Source organism: Lipotes vexillifer, unplaced genomic scaffold, assembly GCF_000442215.2.
Source record: "Lipotes vexillifer unplaced genomic scaffold, Lipotes_vexillifer_v1.1 scaffold40, whole genome shotgun sequence".
NCBI lineage: Eukaryota > Metazoa > Chordata > Mammalia > Artiodactyla > Lipotidae > Lipotes > Lipotes vexillifer.
The window spans coordinates 2748565-2770328 of record NW_006771578.1 but is presented as its reverse complement, the minus strand read 5'-3'; the positions used below and the strand labels follow the sequence as shown (position 1 = coordinate 2770328).

Below are 21764 nucleotides of genomic sequence, written 5' to 3'. Positions count from 1 at the left end.
AATTTTATAATGAGACATAGTACTATAGTTTCTTTTTAAAAATACTTAAAATTTATTTTCTTGCTACAAATCTAACACAAGAGAGAAACCCTGGAACTTGTATCTACATATTAGCATTAAAATGGAAAAAGACACTATTGTGATTAATATATCACCTTTGACACAGCTGTCATCATCCACATTGCTTGTTGAGGATAGGCCAGAAACACTTTGGCTATAATTTCCATCAAGACAACAAAAACTTCATCATGAGAATGACAAATTCGGGAGATCAATTGTGAAAAGGCAGTCAAAAATTGATATGGAGCTAAGTGATTTGTGTGCTCTGTGATAACTTTGTTTATCTTAGCTAAATCATTTCTCATTTGTACACGATCAGAGCGGCCAGCTGGAAAAAAAAAAAATCAAAGTTAAAAATACCAGTAAAAAAGTATATTAATTTCAAAGAAAAAAATTTTTGTTTTAAAAACAGCTTTAAGATATATGTTATTCCCATGTCCAAAGCTAGATCACTTGCCAATTTGTGAAAAGATACTTTTCTCTGTCCAGGTAGGAAAAAATATTTAAGTCCACTGAAAAACTCAAGGCCCGTTTCTTTTTAAAAATTTTTAAACAGACTTTATTTTTATGTTTATTTAACATCTTTATTGGAGTATAATTGCTTTACAGCGGTGTGTTAGTTTCCGCTGTATAACAAAGTGAATCAGCTATACATATACATATATTTTCACTAGAAGCAAACAGAACAAGCCACAATCCATTGTAATTTTTAACATAAATTATTTGGCTTAAACTAATATTTTTCAAAATGTGTTAGGTTTACCAAGGAACGAGCAGGTTTACACTTCCAGGCCCTGCAACTCCAACTACTTAAAAAAGTCTATGCTTAGTCTTTCTCTTCTTTTTTAATATTTGGTTTCTTGCTCTCACATAAATCATAATTCTTCTCAGTCCCTTAAAAATTTTACCAAAAAAATTATACCTTTTTCCCATTCATATGCCTTAGCTCCAAAATCAAGCCATAGTGATAACATTCGTGGCATTGATTGATATATGAACTGATTTCCATACTGTAAAGACCTGCAATTACATAGAAAATATATTAACATAGTATTCTTTTTTACATTATATGAATTAAATACAAAGACTTAAACTACCACTTGAGAAATATATGGCCTCTGACAAAAATTTTTATAGTATCAGTATTTCTTCCTATTACACATTATCTTTGACTCCTCTCTCCCCACTTTTTTCTTTCTTCACTCCTCACTAACCTCTATAGTATCAATACACTGACCAAAAATAATTCAAGTTTTGACATGGTCAAACTCCTGTCAGTACTTCTTTTAAATTGTCCTTAGGATCTGTGCCTTTATTTGTATTCCATGGTCATAAGCCTAGGTCAGGCCCAATCACTCAATTTCGGGGAAATTACAGTAACTTGGTCTCCCTAATTCCACATTTCTTCCCTTCAATAAATTTCCATTCTGAAATTCTAGCTTTATCATACTCCCTCCGTTTAAAAACAGCAATCACTTACCTTTAGATTAAGACTATATGAATGACTCTGCTCAGGATTCAAATATATACAACCTTTTTCTTTATAACTTTGCAATCTTAGTCTCTCACTATTCACCACATACATCTTCCATCAAGTTCAATTTCCTCACCATCCTCTCAACAAACCACTCAACCCCGTGTCTCTGCCAAATCTGTGAAAAGTTAGTACAGGCATACCTCGGACATATTGCAGGTTTGGTACTGGACCACTGCGATAAAGCGAATATCACAATAAAGGGAGTCACACGAATTTTTGGGTTTCCCAATGCATATGAGTCATGTTTACACTATACTGTAGTCTAATAAGTGTGCAATAGCATACGTCTAAAAAAAGCAATATACATACCTTAATTGTAAAATGCTTTATTGCTAAAAAATGCTAATCATCACCTGAGCCTTCAGTGAGTTATAATCTTGTTGCTGGCGCAGGCTCTTGCCTCGATGTTGATGGCTGCTGACTGATCAGGGTGGGGGCTGCTGAAGGCTGGGTGGCAGTGGCGACTTCTTAAAATAAGACAACAATGAAGTGTGCTGCGCTGACTGACTCTTCCTTTCATGAACGATTTCTCTGTAGCGTGCAACGCTGTTTCATAGCATTGTACCCATAGGAAAACTTCTTTCAAAATTGCAGTCAATCCTCTCAAACCCTGCCACTGCTTTATCAACTAAGTTTAGGTGAGATTCTAAATCCTTTGTTGTCATTTCAACAGTGTTCATAGCATTTTCACCAAGAGTAGATTCCATCTCAAGAAATCACTTTCTTTGCTCATCCATAAGAAGCAGCTCCTCATTCGTTTTATTGTGTTTTTATCGTGAGATTACAGCAATTTAGTCACATCTTCAGATTCCACTCCTAATTCTAGTTCTCTTGGCTACTTTCACATCTGCAGTTCCTTCCTCCACAGTGGTCTTGAACCTCTCAAAGTCATACATGAGGACTGTAATCAACTTCTTGCAAATTCCTGTTAACGTTGATATTTTCACATCTTCCCATGAATCACAAATGTTCTTAATGGCATCTAGAATGGTGAACCCTTTCCAGAAGGTTTTCAGTTTACTTTGCTCAGATCCTTCAGAGGAATCACTATGTATGGCAGCTATTACTTGTGGCAGCTATTACAATACGAAATGTATTTCTTTTTTAAAAAATTTACTTTCATTATTTATGTTATTTAGGTTAACATTGGTTTATAACGTTATAAAAGTTTCATGTGTACATTACATTTCTACTTCTATATACCTTATAGCATGCTCACCACCAAAAATTTAGTTCCCATCCATCACCATACGGTTGATCCCCTTTACCCATTTCACTCTCCCCTTGCCTCTGTAACCACTACTCTGTATCTACCTGTTTGTTTTTATTTGGTTTGTTTTGTTCATTTGTTTTGTTTTTGTGTGTGTTTTTTTATATTCCACATATGAATGAAATCATATAGTGTTTGTCTTTCTCTGTTTGACTTCTCGCACTTAGCATAATACCCTCAAAGTCCATCCATATTGTCACAATGGCAAGATTTCATCTTTTTTTAAGGCTGAGTAGTATTCTATTGTATACGTGTATACACCACAACTTCTTTGCCCACTCTTCTGTTGATGGGCACTTTGGTTGTTTCCATATCCTGGCTATTTTAGTAATGCTGCAATGGACATAGGGGTGCACATACCTTTTCAAATTAGTGTTTTCATATTCTTTGGATAAATACCCAGAATTGGAATAGCTGGATCATATGCTAGTTCTATTCTTAAATTTTTGAGGACTCTCCATACTGTTTCCACAGTGGCTGCACCAATTTACATTCCCACCAACACTGTAGGAGGGTTCCCTTTTCTCTACATCCTCTAACACCTGTTATTTCTCTTGCCTTTTTGATAACTGTCATTCTAACAGGAGTAAGATGATATCTCATTGTGGTTTTGTTTTACATTTCCCTAATAATTAATGATGTTGAACATCTTTTCATGTGTCTGCTGGCCATCTGAATGTCTTCTTTGGAAAAATGTCTATTCAGCTCCTCTGCCCACTTTTTAATTGGGTTGGTTTTTGTTGTTGTTGTTGTGTGAATTCTCATATATTTTGGATATTAACCCCTTATTGGATATACCGTTTGCAAATATCTGTCTTTTCATTTTGTTGATGGTTTCATTTGTTGTGCAGCAATGTTTTAGTTTGATGTAGTCCCATTTGTTTATTTTTGCTTTGGTTTCCATTGCCTAAGGAGTCATATCCAGAGGGATATTACTGAGGTGGATGTCAAAGACTGTACTGCTTAGGTTTTCTTCTAGGAGGTTTGTGGTTTCAGGTCTTACATTCAAGTCTTTAATCCATTTTGAGTTGATTTTTGTGTATGGTATGAGACAGTGGTCTAGTTTCATTTTTTTTTTTTTGCACATGGATGTCCAGTTTCTTAACATCATTTATTGAAGAGACTACCCTTTCTCCATTGTATATTCTTTGCTGCTTTGTTGAATGTTAGTTGTCCATAGAAGCCTGGGTGTTTTGCTGGGCTCTCAATTATGTTCCACTGATCTATGTATCTATTTTCTGCCAGTACCATGCTATTTTGATTACCACAGCTTTGTAATACAGTTTGAAATCAGGGCATGTGATACCTCCAGCTTTGTTCTTTTTTTTTTTACAGTACGTGGGCCTCTCACTGTTGTGGCCCCTCTCGTTGTGAAGCACAGGCTCTGGATGCACAGGCTCAGCAGCCATGGCTCACGGGCTCAGCTGCTCTGCGGCATGTGGGATCTTCCTGGACCAGGGCACAAACCCGCGTCCCATGCATCAGCAGGCAGACTCTCAACCACTGTGCCACCAGGGAAGCCCCCTGTTCTTTTTTCTTAGGTTTGCTTTGCCTATTTGGGGTCCTTTGTGGTTCCATATAAGTTTTAGAATTTTTTGTTGTATTTCTGTGAAAAATGTCCTTGGGATTTTGATAGGAATTGCATTGAATCTGTAGGTTGCTTTAGGTGTGGGCATTTTAACAATGTTAATTCTTCCAGTCCATGAGCATGGAATATCTTTTCATTTATTTGTGTGTTTTTCAATTTCTTTCAGCAATGCCTTATAGTTTTCAGTGTACAGGTCTTTCACCTCCTTGGTTAAATTCACTGCTAGGTATTTTATTCTTATTACTGCAATTGTAAATGGGATTGTTTTATTAATTTCTCTTTCTGCTAGCTCACTGCTAGCATGTATAATAGAAATGCAACAGATTTTTGTATACTGATTTTGTATCATTTTACTGTATTTATTTATTATTTCTAACAGTTTTTTCGTGTATCCTTTAGGCTTTTCTATATAAAAAATCACGTCATCCACAAATAGTGATAATTTTACTTTTTCCTTTACAATTTAGATGGCTTTTATTTCTTTTTCTTGCCTATTTGCTCCGACTACGGCTTCCAATGCTATGTTGAATAAGAGTGGTGAGGGGGACATCTTTGTCTTGTTCCTGATTTTAAAGGGATAGCTTTCAGTTTTTCATGGTTGACTATGATGTTAGCTGTGGGTTTGACATACATGGCCTTTACTAATTTGTGGTATGTTTCTACTATACCCACTTTATTGACACTTTTTATCAAAAATGGGTATTAAATCTTTTCAAATGCTTTTTCTACATCTATTGAGATGATCATATGGTTTTTATCCTTCATTTTGTTAATGTGGTGTATGATGTTGGTTGATTTGTGTATGTTGAATCATCCCTACATCCCTGGAATAAATCCCGCTGATCATGGTGTATGATCCTTTTAATGCATTGTAGCAGCTGGTTTGCTAATATTTTATTGAGGATTTTGGTGTCTATGTTCATCAGAGATATTGGCCTATAATATTCTTTTTTGTGTGTTGTCTTTGTTTGGTTTTGGTATCAGGGTGATGTTGGCCTCATAAAATGAGTTAGGAAGCATTCCTTCCTCTTCAATTTTTTGGCAGACTTTGAGCATTAAGCCTTCTTTGAATGGGTAGAATGCACTGTGAAGCTGTCTGGTCCTTCTATTTCTTCATGATTCAGTCCTGGAAGGGTGTATGGTTCTAAGAATTTGTCCATTTCTTCTAGGTTGTCCAATTTGTTCATAATATTCTTCATAATATTCTCTTACAATCCTTTGTTTTTCTGTGGTATCCATTGTTATTTCTCCTCTTTTATTTCTGATTTTATTTATCAGACCCTTCTCTCTTTTTTTCTTGGTGAGTCTAGATAAAGGTTTGTAAATTTTATATTTTTAGAGATCCAGCTCTTATTTTCACTGTTCTTATCTACTGTCTTTCTAGTCTCTATTTCATTTATTTCCACTCTGATTGTTATTATCTCCTTCCTTCTATGGACTTTGGGCATCATTTGTTCTTCCTTTTCTATTTCCTTTAGGTGTAAGGTTAGATTGTTTGAGATTTTTCTTGTTTCTTGAGGTAGGCCTGTATTGCTATAAAGTTCCCTCTTAGTACTTGCTTTTGCTGCATCCCACAGATTTTTTTGGTATGTCATATTTTCATTTTCATTTGTCTTCAGGTAATTTTTAATTTCTTCTTTCATTTCTTTGTTGACCCAATAGCTCTTCAGTAGCATGCTGTTCAGTCTCCATATACTTGTCATTTTTCTACCTTTCTTCTTGTAGTTGACTTCTAGTTTCATACCATTGTGATTGGGAAAGATGCTTGATATGATTTCAATCTTTTTAAATTTATTGAGATTTATTCTTTAGAAAAGTTCCATGTGCACTTGAGAAGAATATGTATTCTGCTGCATTTGAATGTAATGTTCTGTATAGATCTATCAAATCCATCTGGTTCTGCTGTTTCCTTGAATTTCTCTCTGGATGATCTATCCACTGACACAAGTGGGATGTTAAAGTCCCCTACTATTACTGTGTTGCTGTTAATTTCCATTTTCTTGGTACTTCCTTCACTTTCAGCCTATGTTTGTCTTTAGAGCTGAGCTCCTGGAGGCAGCATATAGTTGGGTCTTGTTTTTTTTAACCCATCCAACCACTTTGTGTCTTTTGGTTGGTGAATTCAATCCGTTTACATTTTAGGTGACAGATGAGGACTTAGCACTGCCAGTTTAGCTTTTGTTTTCTGGTTGCTCTATATATCCATTGTTTTGTTTTGTTTTGTTTTTTCCTTGTGTTTCTGTCTGCCATTTTGGTTTGGAGGTTTTCTGTTTTTCATAGTTTCCTCTTTTTTTTATGTTTCATGTCTCTACTCTATATTTATGTTTTGTGGTTACCATGGGGTTTGTATGAAATCTCTCATAGATAAAATAGTCCTTTTTCTGCTGATAGGATCTTACCTTCATTTACCTATGTAGGTTCCATCCTTTTCCTCTTCCCCTTTTATATTTTTGTTGTCTCAAATTATCCCATTTTATGTTGTAAGTCTGTTACTGAATTGAAGCAGCTACATTTGTTTTTTCAACATTTTCCCCCTTTAACCTTTATGCTATAACAAAGTGTTTAAAAACCTGTTGTGATAAAGACTTGCAACTTTTGATTCTGTCTACTTATCGCTTTACTCGAAGTTTTGTGTACTTTTTGCCATTTTGTTTCTGGTAGAAAAGCTCATTTCAACATTTCTTGTAAGGCAGGTCTAATGTTGATTAACTCTCTTGGCTTTTGGTTGTCTGGGAAAGTCTTTATTTCTCCTTCATATCTGAAGGATAACTTTGCTGGATAGAGTATTCTTGAGTGATGACTTTTACCTTTCAGTATTTTGAGAATGTCACTCCACTTCCTCCTGGTCTGTAGAGTTTCTGCTGAGAAATCTGATGGCCCAATGAGGTAGCTTTGTGGGTTACCATCCCTTTTTCCTTAGCTGCCTTTAAAATTCTTTCTTTGTCATTGACTTTTGAAAATTTTAATACAGTCTGTCTTAGAGAAGGTAATTAGGTGTTCTCTTAGCTTCATGAACTTGTATACCCAGTTTCTTCTCCAGGTTTGGGAAGTTCTCAGCTATTATTTAAATAAATATTTTGCTCCCTTCTCCCTCTCTTCTCTTCAGGGATACTCGTTACCCTAATGTTGCCCTTCCTAAAAGAGTTGGATAGCTCTCTAGAATTTCCTCATTTTTAAAATATCTTCTCTTTCCTGTCCTACTTGTACCATTTCAAGTTTGCTAATTCTCTCGTCCATATGGTCTGCTCTATTTCCAATGCTTTTAAATGTACTCTTCGTCTCATTTATTGAGGTCTTCAACTCGAGAATTTGTTTGGTTCTTTTTTAGAGTTTCACTCTCTAAGTTAAGTACTCCTTCTGTTCATTAATTTTATTCCTGAGCTCACTGAACTGCCTTTCTAAGTTTTCTTGCAGCTCACTGGGTTTCTTCATGACAGCTATATTGAATTCTCTATCAAATTGCAATATTCTGCATCTTTAAGTTTGGTTTCTGGAAAATCATCATTTGCTTTTTGTGGTACTGTCACTGTGGTTATTCATGGTGCTAGATGAGTTGTTCCTCTGCCAGTACATCTGAAGTAGGGACAGGTTTGAGATTAGAGGCCTTTCTTTTGTTTTCCAGTAGATGGCATTATAGCATAGGTTTTTGGTTTCTTTTACCTGAGGCACCTCTGGCTCTATTTGAGTTGGCCCTTTCTACCTTCCACCTCCCCTATTAGAGGTGTGACTCCCTGCCCTCATTATCGCACCTTGTGCCTCTGGAGTTGATGGTAGCTCCTTCTCCCACTGTCACTGGTGTTGCTGCTTGGTGCATCTAGATGGTAGGCTCTGCCATCTCATCTGGGATCCCATGAATTGCAGGCTCCACTGCCATGGGGGGAGGGGAATGAGGAGAGTTGGGAGGTGAGCTGAGGTTGCGTGGGCGTCTCTGCTGTGTCTGGTATTGTAAGGTTTGTGAGGCTCTGCCACAGTGGACCTGGAGTTGTTGGCGCCTCAGTGGCTGGAGGGACAGGGTCTCAGGCCCCAGTGCCACTGTTTCCCAGTTACCTATGGCCACAGGAGCTGCTGGGGCCAGGAGGCTAGAATCATGTGTACCTTCCTCCTCTGCCACTGTTGGGTTCTCTGGGGCTGCAGACTCAGTTGCTGTGGCTGGACGGCTGGGTTTTGCAGGCACCACCTCTGCTGTTCCCTTGCTTTCACCTCCTCTATGTGTTTCAGTACACCCACCTTTAGATGTACCAATACGTGGATTCTCCAGTGTGCTGGTGTGTTGAGCGGAAGTACCCTTGTTGTACTGTTTTACTGGTTGTAGATTGATGGGGTGAGACAAAGGTAGCTTTTCACTCTGCCATAATGCTGATGTCACTCCAATCACAAAATGTATTTCTTAAACAATAAAACTTGAAAGTTGAAATTGCTCCTTGATTCATGGGCTGCAGAATGGATGCTGTGTTAGCAGGCATGAAAACAACATTAATCTCACTATACATCTCTATCAGAATTCTTGGGTGACCAAGTGCATTGTCAATGAGCACTGACATTTTAAAAGGAATCTTTGTTTCTGAGCAGTAGGTCTCAACCGTGGGCTTAAAATATGTAGTAAAACATGTTGTAAACAAATGTGGTGTCCTCCAGGCTTTGTGGTTCCATTTACAGAGCACAGGCAAAATAGACTTAGCATAAATCTTAGGGCTCTAGGATTTTCAGAGTAGTAAGTGAGCACTGGCTTCAACTTAAAGTCACTAGCTGCATTAGCCCCTAATAAGAGAGTCAGCCTGTCCTTTGAAGCTTTGAAGCCAGGCATTGACTTCTCCTCTAGCTATGAAAGATGGCATCTTCTTCCAATATAAGGCTGTTTTGTCTACATCGAAAATCTGTTGTTTAGTGTAGCCACCATTAATGATCTTAGCTAGATCTTCTGGATAATTTGCTGCAGCTTCTACATCAGCATTTGTTGCTTCACCTTGCACTTTTCTGTTATGGAGATGGTTTCTTTCCCTAAACCTCATGAACCAATCTCTGCTAGATTCAGACTTTTTTTCTGCAGCTTTGTCACCTCTTTCAGCCTTCTTAGAATTGAGGCAAGTTAGGGCCTTGCTCTGGATTAGGCTTTGGAAATATGGTGTCCGATTTGATCTCTGTAAACTACTAAAATTTTCTCCATATCAGCAATAAAGCTGTTTCACTTTCTTATTATTCATGTGTTCGCTGGAGTAGCACTTTTGTGTGTGTGTGTGTGGTACGCGGGCCTCTCACTGCTGTGGCCTCTCCCGTTGCGGAACACAGGCTCTGGATGTGCAGGCTCAGCGGCCATGGCTCATGGGCCCAGCCGCTCTGCGGCATGTGGGATCCTCCCGGACCAGGGCACGAACCCGTGTCCCCTTCATCGGCAGGTGGACTCTCAACCACTGCGCCACCAGGGAAGCCCTGGAGTAGCACTTTTAATTTCCTTCAAGAACTTTTCCTTTGCATTCACAACTTGGCTAACTCTTTGGCACAAGAGGCCTAGCTTTTTGCCTGTCTCAGCTTTTGACATGGCTTCCTCACTAAGCTTAATCATCTCTAGCTTCTGATTTAAAGTGACAGATGTGTGACTCTTCCTTTCACTTGAACACTTAGAGACCATTGTAGAGTTATTGATTGGCTTAACTTCAATATTGTTATCTCAGGGAATAGGGAGGCCCAAGGAGAAGAAAAGAGATGGTGGAATGGCCAGTCGGTGGAGCAGTCAGAACACATACAGCATTTATGGAATAAGTTCGCTGTCTTGTATGGGTGCAGTTCATGGTGCCCCAGAACAATTACAATAGTTAACAGCAAAGATCACTGACCACAGATCACCATAACAAACACAATAGTAATGAAAAAGTTTGAAATATTGCAAGAATTACCAAAATGTGAGTATACAGAGACCTGAAGTGAATAAATGCTGGTGGAAAAATGGAACTGATAGACTTGTTCAACACAGGGTTGCCACAAAACTTCAATTTGTAAAAAACACAGTATCTGTGAAGCTCAATAAAATGAGATATGCCTGTAATGTCCTCTCTTTCTTGAATTTAATTACCTTTTAAATCCTACCTTCTTCACGAGGCCTACCAAACTTCTCTGGCAATGCAGTGCAAAGAGATACTTTTGATATCATGAAGCCACTGATTTGAGTTTTGACTTCAGATTTGCCCCAAATCCATGACTCCTGGACTTGTTTGGTTCATTTTTGGTATCTTGCTAATATCAAAAACATATTTCTAATATTTATAGCACTTATTTTGATATTTGATCACATTCTACTATGTATAATTATTTAAATATTTTGTGTGCTAAGGTTTCTCTACCCAATTGGACTGTAGCTCCTTGAGGGCAAACACTAATGCTTAATGAACAATAACACAGTAATTCAATGACTCAGAGGAAAAGTATCGATAGCTGAGCTTATTTACTCCTTTAAGCATCCATATGTTTTATTTTAACTACTATGGATAAAATATATTCTAAAATAGTCTTGCTTTCTTAAACTGTACTTTTAAAAATCTCACACTATACCTAATAGTTTTACGCATATCAAGGACTCCAAATAACTCGTTTTAGAAGAAATGTATTAAATAAATTCTGTATACCAATGCATATGATATATGTCAAGACTAAAGAGCAAATGAGAGGTATTATTCATTTTAGAAAAGAAAAATGAATTTAATAACTGTCCTCTGCTTATGCTTCCATTTCAAAATGCCAATATACCAGGAATTCTTCCTCAATAACAAGTCATTAATAATCAATAATAAATTAAATTAGGTTTGGATTTTATAAAACTTGAATTCCAGGGAGTTCCCTGGTGGCCTACAGGTTAGGATTCCGGGCTTTCACTGCAGTGGCCCAGGTTCAATCCCTGATTGGGGAATTGAGATCCCACAAGCCATGTGGCATGGCCAAAAAACAAACAAAAAAACAAACAAGCAAACAAAAATTGAATTCCATTTTGGGAAGAAAGGCTTGGCCAAATCTTGCAATCCTAACACTGCTGATGAACAAAAATATATTGCTTTGATTCCTGAAAATATTGAACTGAGAAGTCAAAATACCTGATAATAGGCAACTTTAAATAAATTTATTAGTATGAAGTAAGTTACTCATCAGTAAAGCAATGGTCCACGAGTATGACAAGAAAATGAGTGGAACATTATTATTACTTCTCAGGAATTAATAATTTGTGATAATATAAACAGTAGGCATGAGACAATATACTATTTGACTATAATACACTAATATACGAAATTAAGTTACATTTCACCTGTTACCTAGTTTAAGCGATAAGCTCTTTCTACAAGTCTAATGTCAAAACCATTTTTATATATACTACTTCTTAGAGAATAGGATGGAAGGAAACATTCCACAGGCAATTAAATGAAACCATTAAATGTACTAGATTTAGGGTCTTCTGGAATTCTAGGGAAGGGGACTCAGAGGATGAGGGTCAAGAATGGGAAGGACACTTAATTTTCATTGTATATTCTTGGTACTACTGAATTTTAAAAAACATGCATATATTACTTATTCCATTAAAATAGTTATTATTTAAAGGGAAGGAAAAAATTGTACAAAGAAAAAATTTATATCTTATCTAAGGTGATAATCATAAAGAAAACATCCTACATATGCTAAGATCTGTGATAATAGTTCAACATCAACAGAGTCACCTTGATATATTTAATCAGCAAACATGCAGTTCTCACTCTCACCTTCCAAAGTGAAGGACTATATACCGAATGAGATCACCCTGCTTTTCCATTTTGTTGTCTGTGACCATGGGCATCAATTTGTCATAGTACTTGGCAAGGTAGAAATGCCCATCCTCCCACTCTGGCAGGAACAAGGTCACATCCTGTAAAAGATAACAGAGAATATCCACTTAATAAGACGCCCCACTATGTTGGGAAGTAAAGTATAAATAGATAATTAGGGATCAAAAGTATGAGACCGACATCTAGGCAGAGAAAAGTCAAAGGCAGACTGACTCTGGTGTAAATAAGGAATAGCTACTTTCTTACAAAGGTTTTCTCAGGATAGCTGCTGGGTTCTGGTGGGTTGCCCGCTGATCAACATGTCATGCTAATTTGCTATATAGGGAAAAACACTCCACTTACGTTGCCACTTTATATGATACAGCAAAATAATTTTCAGATGGATTGAGGTATTTCATGTATGTGTGTACAGGTATATTTTTATTGTTTTAAAAAAAAACCTGAGAGAAAGAAGAATATCAAATCTCTGAAGAGGACAGGACTTTAAAGGCATTCAAATATGGTTTAAAATAGAAATCACATATCTTATTTTTCTCTAAGATCTACAAGTTATTGCCCTCTCTCTCAACTCCTTCATAATCAGGCTTTTGAAAAGAATTCTTCAACTCACCATCATTCCTCAAACTATTTCTTTTTGGTTCAGTAGACACCACTTCACTAAAGTAGCAACTTAAACAGACATACTTTCCAATTCTGATCTCACGTGAGTGACCTCTCTTCAGCATGTTTCTGTTGTCCGTGCTATTTCTTCTTTGAATCACTTTCTTCCTTTTGCTTCTGTGAGGCCACAATGTTCCAAGTTTTCTTCTACCTTTCTGGCCACTCCTACTCAGTCACCTTTGTCATTTCCTCTCCGTTTCCCTTATATTTGTATATTGTGTGTGGTTTATTAATTTTTAATTATATTACTTGAAATGTGATGGAAAATACATAGAACAGCTGAGTAAAAACATTTTTTTAAATAAAGCTCGACTCTTAATTCAAGCAAATTTGAGAACACAGTTTAGACCAGGAACCTTAAAATGAGATCTTAAGTTTCCTCCAAATCTAATCCTAAAACCTTACAGATACAAACCTGCTTGTGGATAGAGGACAGAATGACATGATTAGATGTATTGAACAGATGCTGGATTCATGTGCCTAAAACGGGCCAGAGGGACGAGGCTCCCAGTGTGCTTTTCCCATCTAGTCACAGGAGAAGCAAAGGGAATGAAGGAAAATGCTAATTAAGATTGCTTCTAAAAAGATATTTTCAATCTGGTTTCATCATCTTTCTAGCTCCCTTCCTTTCCTTTCTTCCTCCCTCCCTCTCTCCTTCCTTCCTGGTTTAAGTTCAAATTTTATTTTGGAAAATAAAATTTACATACAGAAAGATAAATCTTATATGCAAAGCTTGCTCAATTATCACAGTGATCACACTTATATAAGAACTCCAGAAACACGAGCCTCCCCCTTCACCCTCCCAAACACGACTCCCTTCGTTCTCCTCCTAAATAACCACTACAACAGATTAAATATTTGTGTGTTGTCCCCCCTCCCCCCTCGCCCAGTTCATATGTTGATGCCTAATCCCCAATGTGATGGTATGTGGAGGTGGGGCCTCTGGGAGGTGATTAGGTCACAAGCGTGGAACCCTCATGAATAAGATTAGTGCCCTTATAAAAGAGGCCCCAGGGACCTCCCTTGCCTCTTCTGCCATGTGAGGTCATAAGGAGAAAATCGCTGTCTATGTAAGCAGGGCCTCACCAGACTGAATCTGCTAGCACCTTAATTCTGGACTTCCCAGCCTCCAGAACTGTGAGAAATAAATGTTGCTTAAGCCACCCAGTATATGGTATGTTTGTTATAGCAGTGCAAATGGACTAAAAACAACCACTATCTCCATTTCTGATACAATAATTTTGTTTTGCTCATTTCTGAACTTTATATAAATGGAATCATACTACATGCATGATTTTTTCATATGACTTTTTTCCTTCAACATTAAGTTTAGGAGAACCATTCAAGTTGTTGGATGTAAGTTTGGTTTGTTGGTTTTCATTGCTATACATACAGTATTCCATTATAGGGATATGTTATAATTCGTTTATCCATTCTATAATTGATTGACATTTCTACTTCCAGTTTAAAATCTACAAATAACGTTGGTATAAACATTTTTGTACATGTTCTATGGAGACGTGTTGAGCATTGGTAAAGTGGCTGTCACAGTATTATCACCTTTAGGAGAAAACACCAAACTGTTTTCCAGAATGATTGTTAATAACTTATACTTCCAGCAGCACTTGCTAACACTTGAAAATATCAATCTTTTAAATTTTAACCATTCTTGTAGGTATATAGTGTTAGCTCATAATACTTTTCTTTAAACTGAATGGCAGTTGATTTATAATATTGTATTAGTTTCATCATAATACTTTTTAAATTTGCATCTATTCCTGTCTACTACAATGAAGATATTTTCTTTCTTCTTTTTCTGGTCATTTATATATATCCTGTTAAGTCTTCTATTCAATTTTAAAATTGAGTTGTCTGTATTTTTCTTATTGACTTTTAAGAGTTCTTATTATATTCTGGATACAAGCCTCACCATTTATGTATTGCAAATATCTTATAATCTACTGCTTACCTTTACATTCTTTTAAAAAATATTTATTAATAAATATATATTTTTATTTTTTAAGTAAAAAGTAAAAGCTGACGTACAGTATCATGTTAGTTTCAGGTGTACTACATAATGATTTGACATTTGCATACACTATAAAATGATCACCATGGTAAGTCTAGTAACCACCTGTCCCCATACAAAGTTATTACAATATTATTGACCATATTCTTTATGCTGTATGTCTCCATGACTTATTTATTATATAATTGAAAGTTTATACCTCTTAATCCTCTTCATCTATTCCCCCCTACCCACCTCCTGTCTTTCTTGCCTTTACATTCTCAATGGTATCTTTTGATGAACAGAAATTCATAATTTTAAGTTAGTCAAATTTATTAATCGTTTCTTTTATAGTTATTGTTTTTGATCTGTTTAAGATGTCCTGAGCTACCTCTAGGTTTGAAGATACTCTCCTATATTCTATTTTGGGACCTTTATTATTTTGCCTTTCACATTTAGATCTACAATCTACCTGAAGTTTATTTTTGTTTATGTTGTAAAGGAGGGATCAAGTTTGATTTCTCCTCCCATAAGCTATCCAAATAACACAACAATGTTTACGGAAAAGATTATTCTCACAACTCTACTATACCACCTAGAATCTGTTTCTGGGTTCTCTCTTCTGTTCTATTGGTTATTTGCCTAGCCTTACATGAACACAACATAATCTTAATTTCTATACCTTTATAATAAGTCTTGAAACACATCCTGGTTATTCTCAGTTTGCCCCTCTAAAATATACTTGTCACACTCCACTCTTTTCTGCTCTATAATCCAAAAGATTGACATTGTTGATTTCTATCAGTGGGCCTATTTGCCTTCTGGAAATTGTTCTTCTTATAGTTCCCCCATGATTGTTCTTTCCTTAGCAGCTGTTTCCAGCTGGGCCTCATAGAGTTTTGAGTTATGCATGTGTATCGTGGTATTCAGTAAAAGACTCAGTGGTGATTTTAATGCAGATCTAGAACTTTTTGTCTAACTCCTTTTTCCAGGTTAGTCTGCTTCACAATTCTAGCCATCCACTCTTATTTTATTATTTTGTATCTTCTATATTCTATGTTTTTAATTTTTTTTCATTTCCTTTTCTAACTCCTTGAGATGGATTCTTAGCTTATTAATTTTGAGCCTTTATTTTCTTCTAACATATGTAAATAATATTTCAAATTCCCTGTAAGAATGGCTTTAGTTGAATCCAAGTTTTGCTATGTCATATTTTTATTATCCTTCAGTTCAAAGTATTTTTCAACTTCCATTGCAATTTTTTCTTTGACCCATGGGTTACTGAGAAGTATCTCTTTTCTAACACCATCTATGTAAGGCTTAATACATAGTAAGGAAGGTATATACTGTGTTTGTTCAAAAATTTTCAGGCCAGGCTGTGGTTAACTTTGGGAAGGAGGATGAAAGGGTGAGTTCTAGAGTGTTAAGAACATTCTACTTCTTGATATGGGTGGCGGTTTCATGACTATATTTATTTTGTGATAATTCCTCCAACTATATACTTATGTTATATATTCACTAAAAAGTCAAAAAAGCTTCCTGGCTATTTTTATACATGTGCTCTTCCCATATGGACCTTAAAATAATTTTATCTATTTTCAAAAACAACAAAAAAAGTGAGTTTCTAACTGAAATTGCATTATACATTCACTTACCTTATATTTTTTCATAACTGCATTACTTTCAAAGTTAGCTGTTTCTTCCATAAAACGGCCCACTAGTAGCATAGCTCGTCCATGGATTAACATGTTCTTACTTTCGGTTGGGGTTTTATTTTCAGGAAAACATAACTCAACACCCTTCTGAAGAACAATTAGTGCCTGGTGAACATCACCCTGAAAGAAAAAAGGCAACAACAAGCCTTTTAATCTAAGAACATATTTCCATTTTCTGAAAAGCAAATAAAATTGTTAGCATTTAAAGTTCATAAGATATTTTATGTATAAATCTATTTGTAATTTCATGTTCATCTCTCATTTTCCTCCTATGAAAGTAAAATCCTAAAAAGGAATCATTACTTCATTTCATATAGAACTCCTGTATTCATTCATTCACTTGTTTTTTACAGTCAGTCAAAGTGCAGGGAACTGAAGATATATGTAGATGATTAGGGATAAACAAACATAAATATGTCAAAATCTCTAGCTTAAAAAAGTTCACAGTATGGGTTTCCCTGGTGGCGCAGTGGTTAGAGTCCGCCTGCCGATGCAGTGGACGTGGGTTCGTGCCCCGGTCTGGGAGGATCCCACATGCCGCGGAGCAGCTGGGCCCGTGAGCCATGGCCACTGAGCCTGTGCGTCCGGAGCCTGTGCTCCGCAACGGGAGAGGCCACAACAGTGAGAGGCCCGCGTACCGAAGAAAAACAAAAAAGTTCATGGTCAAGTGAGGAAATAAACTATAAAACAACAACACAATGTGCTAAGTGTTATTAACAGAAGAATATACATGCATATTATGTAGGAAAGAGAAGACAGTCTGCTAAATCTACCTGAAGATATAGGAAAATGGAGTTGAGCAGTGGTCAGGCAAAGTAATCACATGAGGAAAATCTAAATTAGGTCTTAAAAAATGAGTAGAAATTTTCCTGGCAAAGAATTCAGTGAAGGACACTCTTGGTAGAAGGAATAATAATTTTAGTTGAGAAAAAGGCAAGTAGTCTGGTTTTAGTTGAAGATTAAAGGGTTTGTGAGATAAAGGGTTTGTGAAGACTAAAGGGTTTGTGACAACTGAATCTGAAGAGGTAGGCTGAGACTTGATGAGAAAGGGCCTTGTGTACTTTCTAAAGTTCTGACTTAATCCTAAAGCCATGAAGAATAACTCTGAAGGATTTTAACTGGGGGAGTGACATGATTCAGTGTACATTTTAGAAAGATGACAGACCACAGTAATGAACACCAAGAAATGGTGAGACCTCAAAAAAAACTGTTAATATTGCGAGAGGGTGTAAATGCTAAGGGCATGAAGGAAAGCAGCAAAGATAAATAAGAGGGAGAGGATTCAAAAGATATTTCTAAGGTCAATTTAGTGTCCAACTTGATGTGGAAAGTGAGGGAGAGGAAGAAGTTCAAGATGATGCCCAGATTACTGTCATAAATGAGAGGATGTGATAGAGTCCTACTCAGAAAAATAAGGAATATGGGAGGAGAAACAGGCAGTGAATTTTACACGATGAATTGCATTTTGAGCATACTGAATTTAAGGTACTACAATACATACATGTTCTAGCACTAGCTCTGAAAATGACCTGACTAATGCAGGCTGAATTGTTACTTTCATCTCCCATCCAGGAAACATCTCCTCCCCTGTCCTTTCTTAGCCACCATAAAAGTTGGTTTAATCACAGATGGCACCAACTATAGTTGCTAACCGTCAATTTCAGAACATGCTATGCCTACTACTCATTCTAGATTGGTGGCAAGCATGGGGAGACATGAAAGTAAGAGTCCTTTAAATCTGTGGCATGAGCTTTTCAAGGAGTTTGTATATTTTAAAGCCCCCTTCTTATAACTGTAGCTTTAATCTGAGGATTGCTGAGGACGTTTGTTCTGAAGCTAAGCCCTTTCTGACAGGCTAGATTAGAAGTGGATCTTTACAGCAACAGTGGCAAGTCTACACAAAACTAATTATCTGCCAAGAATGTAGTAAGGACAGGGTTATGTTCACCTAAACATTTCTTGAGTGCACTCATGTATATATATATATATGATAAAAACAAAGTAAAAATTGGTCATTTCCCTCAAGAAAAAAATGGAAGACAGATGAAAACAGAAAGAACTGGGGACTTCTGGATAGAAGGAAGTTTCTTCCAGATGATAGTAGATAAATGATGCAGAAAGGTGACAGAAAAAGAAGGTTCTGAATTTAGATTAGGGATCTAATCTCTGTCATGCCTTTGTAGGAAGTACGTATGATGGAAGTACGTACGATGACATCCCCTTGGCCATTACCTTGGACCACAGCCACTTTGCCCTTTCCACATACAGTTCAGCAAGTCGTGATTCTCCAGCATTAAGGAGAGCATTGTAGGCTGTCTGGTGGTGACCAGCCTTTCGAGCTACTCTGGCACTCTGTAGCCAGCATTCTCCAACCATTTCTTTGTAATCTGGTCTAAAGGAATGTGACAAAATCGGGGGGGAAAGAGCATTTTTAAGTATATTCAACAGCTTAATTAGAATATCTCTTCCCAACATGGAACCTTCTCAATATATCTTTTCAAAGGAATCAAAGTATATTTATTTGTTAAAAAACTAATTTTAATTTTCTTAGAGTTCTCCATTGTTATCAATTACAAGCCTATGAAGACCTTACTATTGACTTATATCTGTACCTCCCCCAGATACGTTTTCAACATTAAAAAAATGATATATTGCACATAAAAGTAATTTTTAAGTTCTAGGCTCATTTTAACTATATAGTGTAGACTTGACAACTGACAATAGAAAAATACAGATTCAGAGAGAAAATTAGGAAAGATAAATACTCCCAAGTAATATGCAAATATAATACTGAATTCATAATAACTGACATGCAAAAAAAAAGTGTGTAAAACCTTTTGTTGAGGCTTAATAAAGCTCTCCGGAGAGCCAGTATGGGCTCCTTTGCTCTGTAGGAATTCTGGGTCATTTCTAGTCGAGCTACCCAATTTAGTGAATCTTCTTGAGTACTGTCACCTGGAGACTGGTGAAAAACTGGTTTGACGCTATGCTCCAACTCACACAACATGTGCAACCTGAAGACAGATAGAGCCTATGTTAATATGTTATCATAGTCAGCCATATTAATCCGACATATAAAGCATGTACTTGAAATTAACTGTGAAGAATATGAAATGTGCAGTTTTCTTTGGAAGAACTTTAACCAATATATATTCTTGGTATATAAACAGTAACATTTAAAACTTTTCAAATTGGGTATAAATACTAATTTATGTTGATTTGAATAGTTAGTGCTTTGCTATGATCCCTAGACCCCTCTAATTAAATTGGAGAAGGGTATATAAAACTAAATTCAAATGTATGAAAGCCAGACTTTACCACCTGTATAAAGATAAAAGAAAATATAAATCAATGTAAATATTTGTATATGTTGCTGGTGCTATTGTAAGAGGACCTGGCATAGTAGATGCCAGTAAAAAACTGTGAAATGAATGCAATTTTAATTTTTTTTTTCCTAAGGCTGATGGAAACATTTGTGAAACATTCAAATTAACTTTTTCCCATGTCTATAACCCAGTGTTCAAGCATGCAGTTGAGTAGCTACATAACTGAATTAATCTCAGTGGTCCAATCTCTGGTTTCATTAAGCTGTTACCAAAGGGGCTGATACAAAATATAATTTAAAAAATAGCGTATTTTTCTTTTTAATTTACTGTTGTTCAATTACAACATATGTTTTATTCTTTTCTTCAGGTAAACTAACAGACCTAAAATGTTTTCCATCATTTTCTTCCTTACCTCTAAAAATTAATATTACTTGTGAGTAATATTAATATTACTTGTGAGTAATGTAGTACCTACATTTGAGGGGGGAGTGGGACATGTCAAATGCATTTCTCAAAGAGAAAAAGGAAAGGGAACCAACAAGTACTGAGCACCAATGTGCCAGGCAGAGTAGACGTCTAGTTATTTAGGTTATATAGAAAATAAACTATGACATCACAACAAGACAAATGTAAGATATTTTTGCTATTTTTTAGAAGTCTCATAATTGCCTTTCTAATGAAAAGGATGTATGTTAGAACATTTTTTAAAAACTATAGATAGGGTGATTGTAAGGTAAAAAAATGAAAAAAGCCATTTTGTGAGCTCTGCGTAACACCAAACACACTATCACTTATTTAGCGAGCACAAAATTCCAAGCCTGTCATATGACACCTACAGACCAGGAATATAAAAAATGGAAACCTCAAAATACCTCACAATATATTCATATCCTCGTTGGTAAGAGCCTCTTTCAAAGCTTGCAGCTGAAAGAGGTACAATTTGTTCTGCTCTCACTAGTTTCAATGTGTCATAAAAAGCTGTGATATCTTTTTTTTTAGCTGATAATAATAACTGTCCCAGTCTGACACTCCATGTTGTAGATTTCCCATCTGAAAAACAAATGAAGAGTCAAGGCATGCCATGATAGCTGGATCCCAGAACAAGCTTTATTTCATTTGATAAAATGGTCAACAGAAATTCGGAACAGATAGTTTCATTCCACTTTGAACTTAAACAAGGCAATCATAAAACAAGCTGAGAGATTAATTACGAATGTTGCTTAGCTACTTAAGTCTAAATATTTATGGCATATTAAAACTGCTTATATTTTAAGAAGCAATTTTACCTGCTGCCAAATAGTTTTCTACCAAATCCCACTGTGACAATTTCCAAGCTGCTTCCACTCTGTATGTGTTTAATTCATCTGTCCATTCAGACCTGTTAAAAGAAATACGTATCACTTAAACATTTATTTAAAGTGGCATTTAGAGATTTTTTCATTGGTTTAGATACTCTATTTATTGTAGTTATTTACTGCTCTATTCATTGTATTTGTATGGTATTGTATTTTGTATGTAGGTACAAAATAATTATCTCTATCCAAAACAATCCCCCAAATTTTAATGTTTCCAGTCCCCCAAAACATTTTTTTCAATAATTACTTCTGATACAGCCATTTAAAAATGCCCTTTTTCTGGACAAATTTGTCATATATTAGAGCAGAATTAATGTCTGGATAATTACAAAGAGCAGTTGTAAAATGAGTTGCATGCTTAACTTGAACAAAGAGCAGGGAGAAAAAAGAGCCAACTGAACATACATGCATTCAGAGGTAAGCAATTCTAATAACTTGGTATTTTG

General features: G+C 36.1%; 1 protein-coding gene across 1 annotated transcript in view; it reads right to left on the bottom strand.

Moving 5' to 3' along the window:
* The window catches only part of ATR (ATR checkpoint kinase), a 102853-nt gene that overhangs the window by 16668 nt on the left and 64421 nt on the right, over nt 1–21764 (bottom strand). Inside the window, exons 31-38 of the mRNA XM_007446982.1 lie at nt 21250–21341; nt 20836–21013; nt 19472–19651; nt 18870–19029; nt 16578–16757; nt 12192–12334; nt 983–1080; nt 156–388 (exon numbers count right to left, since the gene is read on the bottom strand). Of these exons, the coding sequence (XP_007447044.1) occupies nt 156–388; nt 983–1080; nt 12192–12334; nt 16578–16757; nt 18870–19029; nt 19472–19651; nt 20836–21013; nt 21250–21341 (1264 nt within the window). The remainder of the gene's footprint in view (nt 1–155; nt 389–982; nt 1081–12191; nt 12335–16577; nt 16758–18869; nt 19030–19471; nt 19652–20835; nt 21014–21249; nt 21342–21764) is intronic.